Raw genomic sequence first — 10,294 nt, forward strand, 5'->3', positions numbered from 1 at the left:
TGGAATACAAGTTTGACATTTTGAACGCAAAATCGCCGTCTTCTTCGCTGGCTTCGCTGAAGAAGTAATGGAATAAATTTTAAAGTTGATCAAGTCGTGATTGACTATAAGTTTAAAAAAAATTACTGAATTAAGTTAATAACTTTAAATTCACATCATTTTTCTACTGAATGAAAAGGTCATCAACTAGCAGAGGAAGTTTTTATAGAAAAGTAAGTAAGGCCTTGGCCATTTATTTTGGGTAATTGTAATGGTGGTTGAAAAATTGAGTCATTGTTAATAATAATAACTAAAAAAATCATATCCATAATCGTAAGTAAGAACTAACAGGGTAATAAAACTTGACTTACAATTGTTAGTATCAAAGTCGGTTATCACGCAAAGCATCTGAATCAAACCTTATTTGATGTTGAGAATACGAGTTTTTCTCGCTTTATTTTTGGAACTTCATTTGAAATTTAACCTCATTCGTAGCAACATCTTCTAATCATATTTGTGAAATTGAGTATTGATGATAAAATGCCATTGTTTTTCATGTTTCCTAATATCCTGTAAATATTGAGTCACTAAACTATTTTTCTTAATAAATGCCTTCAAAAGAAACCCCATGGCAACCGTGGGGATGAGCCAGGTAGGTTTTTGTTTGAGAACCGGAGTTGTGATTTTTGACCATTTTTACGACTTTCAAAGAGAAAATTAGCATGTTATTAAATTCTTATTGATATAGACATGTATACTGTTGTCTCCAGTAGCTATAGAATCCAATTGCTGAAAAATGTTGCAATGAATTAAAATGTTTTTGTTGTACTTTGAACTTATTTTAAATATTATTCTGCTGAAAAATTATGAATTTAATTGGGAATTTTTTTAATTTTTATTTCAGGAGGAAGTCGAGCAAGAAGCAAGAGTGAAAATATGGCTGAGAAACCTATAAGGCTAGGCGCTCGTGTTGAAGTTATTGGGAAAGATGTGAAAGGGAAAGTTGCATATGCTGGTACAACTTTATTTTCATCTGGAAAATGGATTGGTGTTATTCTTGATGATCCAAAAGGCAAAAACAATGGAACTGTACAGGGAAGAAATTACTTTCAGTGTCCAGATAACCATGGAATATTTGTTCGGCAATCCCAAGTATTTAATTAAAATTTTAATAAAAATGCAATTTTTTTTAAACTGAAAATACTCTTTATAAACAGTTGCGTGTGTTGGATGATGATTGTGATATTAACGCTAAGAGACTTTCCATTAGTTCTTCAGCTTCCACTAGTTTTACTGAGAGACTTACCACCTCCTTTGAAATCGGGAAATCCACTTTGCCAGGTTATTGGTGTTTTGGCATTAAGTAAATTATTGCTAAACCATTTCAAATGATTTTGATATTTAGTGGAAGACAGCTCTAAGAGGCATTCCTTAAGGTTTTCCCCAAGCGCAGCTCCCAGCCCCATTGCATCCTTCTTGCCAGCCGTATGTTTTTTTTATTATGTTAATTGACTTTTGAGAAATAACTGTTTAAAAATATTTTTCAAAAATTGTAGCCATCCCCAGGTATTAGAGTAGAGCCATTATCCCCAGAAAATGTAACATCCATTACTCCAGGAACTCCAGCTAGTCCAGATTCAGCTCCTCAACTTAATTCCAATCAAGATTCGGAAGAGGTTATAGGCCTCAAAGCTGAAATTCAAGATCTCCTGGAGAAGCTAGAAACTTTAAAGATCAAACGGGCTGAAGATAAAGCCAAACTCAAAGAATGGGAAAAAACCAAAATCCAAATGCAACAGTTGCAAGAGTTTAAGAGCAAGATCACCGAAGCTCAAGCTGACCTACAAAAACAGCTAGCTCAAGCCAAAAAAGTTGAAAGATATTTAATTGCATTCTAATAAGATAAATATTTTACATTGTTGCTTTAAAATTTTCAGGAAGCCAAAGACGCAATTGAGGCCAAAGAATTACACGCTGAAGAAATGAGTGATCTTGCTGAAACTGTTGAAATGGCCACCCTGGACAAGGAAATGGCTGAGGAAAAATGCGAAGTGCTGCAAACTGAGCTTGAGCAAATGAAGGAAAGAGTCGAAGAATTAACCCTAGACCTCGAAATTTTGCGAAATGAAGTCTCAGAAAAGGGTAGGTTGCGATATTTCCTTTACTTTTCAGTACAAAGTATTATTATATTATTAACAAAGGGCTAAAAACAATTAGGACCAGAGGGAGTTGGAGCGAATTTACAAGCCAAACAATTAGAACAACAAAATGAGAGGTTAAAAGAAGCCTTAGTCAGGATGAGAGACTTGGCTGCTTTAGAGAAGCAAGAACATGTCAGAATGCAAAAAGAAGTAGATAAACAACATTCGGAAATAACGGAATTGAGCCGTACAAAAGAAAAACTTAGTTCTCAAGTGGAAGAGTATGAGAAGCAAATGGTAGAACTCAAAGAACAAGTAGATGCTGCTCTAGGTGCCGAAGAAATGGTAGAGCAGCTTACGGATAGAAATCTCGCTTTGGAAGAGAAAGTCCGGGAGCTTTTGGAAGAAGTGGATGCTTTAGTAAGAATTGTTTATTCCACAATGTTCTAGCCCTCGCTCCCCCCCTTAGTACTAATTGAATTATTTCTTTAAGGAAAAACTTCAAGATATCAATGACCAACTCCAAGAGAGTGCCAGGGAAACTGAACTTGAATTGAGAGAGGAAATTGATATTGCTAATATGAAAGTCTTAGAAGTGTGTTAAGAAGGATATATTTCTTTTAAACAGAGGTTTTATAAAAAAAAAATATCTCATAGAGCTTTAGAAAAATTGAAGCTTTACAAGAAGCTGTTGCTGACTATGAAGGAACTATTCAAAAGTATCGTGAATTGACAGAGCAGTTAAAAGACGCTAACCAAGAATTAAGAACTCAAATGCAAAAAGAAACCGATAGAGTAGCTATGGCCACACCGGCGGAACCATTTGACTTTAATGTCAAGTTTGCTGAAACTAAAGCCTTTGCTAGGGTAATGCAAATGGTATCTGCTTATTAATTTTGTGTAAATCAATTTAATAAATTTAGACCATAGAAATGGAAATTCGAAAGCTTGAGTCGCAGCAAGCAGTTTTACATATTGGATTTCTTTGTTCATTTATGCCTGATAATTTCTTAGCTAGAGGAGGTAAGAAAAATTCTGATGTCTTAAGCAATATTGGAAATTCATTAAATTTTTATTTCAATTTAGGTGATCATGATGCCATTCAAGTTCTTCTTTTAGTTCCAAGAATGGTTGCTAAAGCCAATATTCTAATTGGACAAGTTAAACAAAGAGTAAATAGAACACCAAATTTCATAGAATTTTTTTCAAACTGTTTAATAATTTTTATTGATTTAGTTTAAGCCCCCGGATGACATGTCATTGGAAAATGTACTAAAAAGTCATCATATTGACCAGTATATCTATTCTTTGAGACTGTTATACGATTTGTCAATGTTACAATCATTTTTACATCAATTTAATAGGTATGAAACAACTTGTAAATCTGTTTTTGATCCATAGTTTTGAATAACGCTAGTTTTATTTTTTTGTTGCTAGTATTTTGTCGAGGTGTAGCGTAGAACTCTTTACCAAAATGGGTACGTTGTACCCAGAAATAGCTATTCAAGAAAGAGCTGTGGATTTTTACGTTGATCTCTTGAAGAGAGATCAGCTGGATGAAACAGTTCCATTGGATAATTTGGAAAAATCAGTGTCTTATTTTCAGGTGTGTTTTTTATTTTTGGTCTGGTGATTGAGGTGCAATGCAAGGTGTGGCATGGGGGGGGGGGGGTTGATCAATGGATCACATCTTATAGATAGAAACTGCATCTGTGCATGAGGTTCGGCTGGTGAAATGTTTGGAGGAACTGAGAGCGATAGAACGACTAGGATTTGAGGCAGATGGGCAGTGTTCCGAGATGGAAATAATTTAAATGGGCAATTAGTATGGATTTTTCAGCAGATTTTACTTACCAATGTGACAAATAGTGGGAAGTATATTTTTATTGGCAAAAATCATGAAAATTACAAATTAGACTGATTCCAAGACATTGCATTACAACTTGTAAATTTTTGACAGTTGGTTTTTAGCTTTTTACTTTTAATACTCCTTTATTAGCCATTATTTTCCACTTTTTGCCGCTGGTCTGGACTTATGGTAACACTATAGAAGGCGAATGAAAGGGGTATAGAGGCATGTGTAAATGTAGTTTTTATCAATAAGATAGGGTTCTTAGCTGTATTACGACTTGCGTTGCTGTTTAAGAGCTTGCAAGATAGTGGACTTAATTTTGTTTTCTTCAGAGTTTGAACAGTGTTCACTTGTTCTCTGAGCCACCGGATTGTACTCATTTGTTGTCAGATTACACAAAACTTCTTGGTGCAGCTTGTGATTCGATCCGTACAGATTTTACGGCTGTTCTGACTCTTCTTTCAGTAAGTATCTTTTGAAATGATATTGCAATGGTGTGGAGAAAAAACAAGCTGTCCTACCGTTATGACAATTCACTACTAAGGTGAGGTAAAAGTTTTAAAAAGGGGGATTCTAGTGGTAGTCTTTTTATTAAAGGCACAATGGTGCCAGCTGCCAATTAAGCATGGAGCACCGAACAGTGTGAGATTGATTTATATTTTTCATTCGCCATTGGAAACCTAACTTAAATCTGCACACTTTAATTAAGTGTTTAAGCTCCTGCCATGTACTAATAAGAAAGTGATGGAACCTTGGTAATTATTATTCGTTAAATTACCATTACAGAGAAGATACGTTATTCATTAAAATAATATCATTCTCGGTTGTCAAAAGACAAGCTATTTATATAAATTAAAATTTTAATTAAGTTTATAAAAATAAAGGCTTATAATAAACCTTAAATCTCCACTCTTAAATTGAATTTAGGTTTAACCTGAATTTATGCTAATTTTGGAACCTATTATTTAACTGGGGCTGTTTTATAATTTAAAGATTCGGGTAATAAAAAAACATTATAATATTTTTTATTGTTGCTTCTGGTTGGTTGCTATATAATACTTATTATTTCAGTCTGACGCCAAAGCTACTGAAACTGGCAAATTAATAGCAGATTTATTTCAAAAATCAGATACTATTCATCAATTAGTTAAAAAAATTAGAAGGAGAATACCTCAAGAAGGAGGTGCTACTATTCTTAATTTCTCGACAGAGGTATGAAACTAATTACATTTATTTGTAGTCTATTGTCACAATTTTTTCATAAATATTGTTTTATAAGCTGCAAGAAAATCTTGTGGACTGTGGAACTGATTTGAAAAGAATTGCCAGGTCTGCCGCAGGCCTGCGAACTAGTTCTAGTCGCCAAGTTACTCTGAACTCTGCGGAAGGAGCTACTGGTGCCAATCCAACCTTGTTGACAGCTGACAAGCTGAAAGAGCTATTACACGAAGCAACTGATAGAGCATATGGGAAAGATGATGATGACATGGGACCCGAATCTCTCAAGCAATCGATGCAAACATCTCTTCAAACAATGACAAAATTTTCTAACTCCATGCAAGAAGGCGAATTCGATGAAGATGCTAGAAAACAAACCAGAGTGAGTACCTGTTAATTTAAATTTGCAATAATTTCGATTGTACTAATTTGAATGATTCAACCTTCTATAGACACCCGCTCCTGTCCACTTGCGAGCGCAAGCGGTTAAAAGCGAAGCTAGAGATCTGGAACAATTACGTTTTAAATTGGAAGCCAGAGAAAGTGACTTGTTGGAATTGAAGAGGGCTTTGAAGTTGAGAGGCGAAGAATTAAGTGAGACCCAGGTCAGGAAGGAGATGGCTGAAAAGAAATTAGAGTTGGCTGTTAGAGATGGTGATGAAAGAGTTGAAAGGATCCAGAGACAGTTAGATGAAGCCAGAATGCTTCTTAAAAACAAAGAGAAAGAATTTGAAATCACGCTGGATCAGTTGCAAGGGGATATTGATGCACTGGAATTGGAAAGAGGGGAACTTCAAGAGAAAGTGAAAATGATGTCCAAGAAAACTTTAGATGGAATAACCGGTCGAAGTAAGCTGTGATTTTAGATAGCTTTTCTGTTTAAGAATTTTGATAAGATTTAATTTCGTTCCAGTGCCTAGTCCCGCTATAACTCCCACTCTTCAGACAAGTTTGCTAAATGCCTCAGGTTTAACGTCATCAATGCTTGGAAGTACTTCACCCCTCCCAGTTTCCAGTACTCCAGTGGTCCACCCGGTTGGTGGAGATGCTTTAACAGAGTCATTGTTTGATCAAGTAAAGGCTCAAAGACTGGCTTTGAAAGAGTTGAAGTACGAAAATATGAGGTTGAAAGGCAACCTGATGAAGGTGTGTAATAATCTTTTTTTAGTATTAAGCCTGTCTTGCTTAACCATTTCGAGTTTTACATCCATTTCAGAATCAAATAAATTCTTTAAAACCACTCAATTTACCCAAAAAACCCACTGGATTGACGAGTTCAACTGGTTTGGGTGTCAGTAATCCATTCACTTCTAACCAAGTAAACACAGATATTGGACGACTGGCCAAACGTACAAGCAATCTTTTGAATGAGCTGCACTCAAAAAGTGCCTGGCCGATGGTGGTTGATCTTACAAAGAGGAAACCCGGAACATTACCAGCTACTGAAATGTCAGCACCAGCAAATCACTTGGCCGAAGAAAAAGCTACTTTACTAAAGTTGAAAATAGAAACTGAAAAGGTATGATTTAAGCTGAACAAACTGTTTATCTCTAAACTAAGGAAAATTGTCATTTTAGTTGGGTCATGACGTGGCAAATCTAGTTGCTTCATCCAAGAAAGGAGCTCAAGTGGAAGCTGACTTTACCAAATTCTGCACACCAACTTTCACCAAAGTAATTAAGTAGTATTTATTAGGGGCATAGTGTTACAAAAAATGTCTAACATTTCCCATTTTTGATAAGTTACGGCAATTCTTTTATATAGACCCTTTTGGACAATATAGATCATTATTGGATATGGAAACATCCCCAACTCTGCCAAAAACGTATTGACAAAAAACTGATGCATTCTACGTTTTTGGGTACAGTGCTCAATAATATTAGAAATAAGAGTCAATAAGTAGCAAGATGACTTCGGCCCATAAATTCTGTAATATAACCCAAAAAAGAGAGTTAATGCATTTTGGTGGTTATAGCTGAAAATGTCTTTTAAGAAACTGGACTTGGGAATATTAGTATTAAAAATTTATCAAAAAATAATAATATAAGTGTATAATGCATTATACGCGAGGATGGCTTTCACTTTGCCTTGAAAATCTGAATACTTGAGAAATCTGTTTGCTCCATAATATTTCTTTACATGTGGAAACTATTTTAACGTAATCTCAACCACTAATATTTAATTAAAAAAAAGGTATGCCAAACATGGGTAATTTCTAATACTAGTTTCAATTATAATGACAAAAAAATGAATAACTCTTATCACTAATATGTTGCCAAACTAAACTGCTCAAAGACAAAGTTTAATAAAAAGGCCTTGAACTATGTACCTAAAAATTAAATTTGAGCCAAAATGATTTTCTCAGAATTGGAGATATTTCCATTTCCCAAGAAGTAGAGTCTGTACAAAACATTTGAATGGCTGTTACATGTCCATTACTTTTTTTTTAATTCTCTATGAACTGTGAATTTCAGAACTGGAATGAAATGGGTTTAGAAAAAGTTGGGACTGTTGCAATTCCGCGGAGGTCAAAGAAGAATGCGGACCAACAAAATGCTGAAGTTAATCTTATTGTCAATGCTTCTCAGCTGAAAGAAATCCACCAAGCCCTTACTTTAATAAAATAATTTGTACATTGAGCTGACACTAACTAAATGAAAATTAATCTTGCATTATTACACTGAGGATGTCTATCAAGTTTCTCTGTGAAAGTGTGTTTAAATTCTTTTGGATTGCTCCTTTCTAAGAGGGTGCAAAGAATGTGATATAGGAAAAAAAGAGTGGCTTTTTGTATTTGTTTAGGTGATTTAACAATCATTAAATAATGCTTATATTTATGAACCTTATAAGTCTCGTATCAATTTTTTTAAGCGTTTAATAAACAAAAAATTTACATTGTTTGGCAAAGAATACAAAGCATTTTTTATAGAGTTAAAAACTGAAACAAAAGACCCATATTCACGCTACTTACATACATGTACACAAAACTTTGAAAAAACAATTTTAAATTGGATAAATTTGGAAGTTGCATTTAATTTATTTTTCTATTTCAAAGGCCCAATATTAATTTTACATGACAAAAACTTTTTCCGCATCTTTGAAATCAAATGACATTTTAGTGCGAGGGCAAATTATTTTTCCAGTTTGGAATACCATTTGTTTCAGTGCCTGAAATTTAAATATCTTTGCTTAAATCTTGTAATAATAAAAAATAAATTATAAGATTTACCTCTTCACCATAGACATGTCCATTTGGAAGAACCATAGGATGATTATGCTCATTTAGAGCTTGGCCACTGATAGCACACACGAGTCTAGATTGAGAGCAATGAGCATAGGGAAGATTTTGCGCTAAAGCATTAAGTGTTGGGGTGCAAACGGGACAATCCGGGTTGCGCTCAAACTCTGGTTTGTAGCATTGCCTAAGAGTATCAAATTCATTATAAACTTTGAGTTCAAATGGCTTTAAAACTCTACTATGTTTACGGCGTTTTTAATGCAGATAATCCAGCTTGAAGAACAACAGAAAAGACAGAGAAATTGCTCATTTGGTATAGTTTGAAGTTCTCTTGTCTAAATTGTTGAACTAACATATTCCAACGACATTCATCCAATAGTTCCTGAAATATATGTAAAAAAAAATTTCCACAACTGAATTAGGTTAAAAACAAATTAGAGCACCTTATAAGGAGAAAGAACGGTAGTCACGGGATAAGCCAATAGTCCCATAGCATGCTGAACCTCTTTGAGTTGATCTTCCTCCAAATTGACAAAATATTTCCTAGCGTGCCTTTTTTGAATAAGGAAGAAATGTGTATTTGTTTTCTATAAACTAATATGATAGATCTTTTACTTCACAGCATCCATTCTTCTATCATTACGAACTAATTCAATAAATTCTTGTTGCCTAAGATTAAATTCCAGAGAACTCTGGAAAAGTCATAGTCACATGCGAGTCCTCAATCATCACTAAAATAAACCTTAAAATACCCACTTTCAGTTTCCTAAGTTTGGATTTATTATCATAACACCAGTTAAGACATTTTGAGGTATCTTTTTGCATCAAGGATTCTTCCACTTCTTTGGAAATTGCAAATAATTCGATGTTTGTCAAATCCTTGATAGTGAAACAAAAAATTAGTTTAAAAAAAGTAATTCAAATAATGCTATTTGCCTCAATCTGAGTGTGTTTTGCAAGTTTCAAAGCTGTGCTGTAGTAACCACATCGCAGAAAATGCTCAACTAGCATGCGATCCAATCTCTTCTTTTTCCAGACTGAAGACGATCCTTGGTTAACTAGACTAGCGTGTTCTTTGAGATGTTCCACCCGACGTTTACATACAGAAGCAGCATCTAGCTCTTCAATCACGCTTTCATCGGCCTAAATTGTAAATATAACTTTCTTATTACTGGGAATTTCTTCGCATTCCAAGCTGTCATACTTTTCTTTTCAACAAATTCAATTTTTCCACCATCCCACCCAGTAAAGCTTTGATTTCTCCTACGGTGGGAGATCTTTTTTGCAATGATTTTTCCAATTCGTTAGTCGCCGACTGAACATGGGACACCTCCCTATCAATTTGTTTTTGTGCAGAGCGAAATTTTTTGTTTAACACTTCATATGGAACCTAATACAATGACAGGTTTTAAGTGGAAAAAATTCCATAGAACAATTTTTTTTCCCAATTTGTTTACTTTCAATGTTGGATGTTCCAATGCTTTAATATCAGACATTTTTCACCTTTACATATTACAAAATACGCCTAGAATTCTCAAAAAAATTATTATTTACAAATACTTCACGCTTTAAAAAAACCTAGCGATAAACCGAAGAGTAATAGAAAAAGCGTCCTTTTGTAGTCCTACCTTTATTACATAGAAATTTTATAGCTTCAACCACCAATGAATCGACGTGTCCCGATAAAAACTCTGTTTGGTTAAAATTTAGTTAAAAACGCGACATTTTTAAGGGGTAGCGTTCAATTTTAAAAGAAGTAGGGGGCAATCAACGAAATTAAAGTACCCCGATGACGTTTAGCGATGTCTAGCGCGTGGTTTCCGACCCCCTTGTAAAGATTATTAAAAGAATTAAGAAAACGGAACT

General features: G+C 34.4%; 2 protein-coding genes across 5 annotated transcripts; one reads left to right on the plus strand and one right to left on the minus strand.

Moving 5' to 3' along the window:
- Positions 1-8,039, plus strand: LOC149935293 (dynactin subunit 1-like). Of its 4 annotated transcripts, none has more exons than XM_090154772.1 (22): positions 1-64; positions 179-212; positions 884-1,131; positions 1,197-1,320; positions 1,385-1,464; positions 1,536-1,850; positions 1,917-2,121; positions 2,197-2,540; positions 2,614-2,715; positions 2,778-2,987; positions 3,044-3,143; positions 3,207-3,292; positions 3,357-3,484; positions 3,558-3,726; positions 4,305-4,436; positions 5,044-5,184; positions 5,252-5,572; positions 5,643-6,039; positions 6,104-6,336; positions 6,407-6,709; positions 6,768-6,863; positions 7,665-8,039. In XM_090154772.1, the coding sequence occupies exons 3-22, from the start codon at positions 916-918 to the stop codon at positions 7,815-7,817; spliced, it is 3,855 nt and encodes a 1,284-aa protein (XP_090010898.1). In that variant the 5' UTR covers positions 1-64; positions 179-212; positions 884-915; the 3' UTR covers positions 7,818-8,039. The 4 variants fall into 4 exon arrangements, with proteins under 4 accessions (XP_090010898.1, XP_090010896.1, XP_090010897.1 ...); XM_090154771.1 differs by having other exon boundaries at positions 49-64; positions 136-212; XM_090154770.1 differs by having other exon boundaries at positions 19-212.
- Positions 8,040-8,257: 218 nt separating this feature from the next.
- Positions 8,258-10,271, minus strand: Kaz (E3 ubiquitin-protein transferase Katazuke). Its single transcript, XM_090154785.1, has 10 exons — positions 10,057-10,271; positions 9,886-9,953; positions 9,633-9,818; positions 9,365-9,571; positions 9,185-9,307; positions 9,044-9,120; positions 8,872-8,980; positions 8,677-8,810; positions 8,420-8,612; positions 8,258-8,358 (listed from the first exon to the last, which is right to left on the minus strand). Exons 2-10 carry the CDS (start codon positions 9,922-9,924, stop codon positions 8,260-8,262), a joined length of 1,167 nt encoding a protein of 388 aa, XP_090010911.1. The 5' UTR covers positions 9,925-9,953; positions 10,057-10,271; the 3' UTR covers positions 8,258-8,259.
- Between the last annotated feature and the right edge of the window lie 23 nt (positions 10,272-10,294).

The sequence above is a fragment of the Leiobunum rupestre genome, chromosome 7 (assembly GCF_980474605.1).
Source record: "Leiobunum rupestre chromosome 7, qqLeiRupe1.1.hap1, whole genome shotgun sequence".
NCBI classification, from domain to species: Eukaryota; Metazoa; Arthropoda; class Arachnida; order Opiliones; family Sclerosomatidae; genus Leiobunum; species Leiobunum rupestre.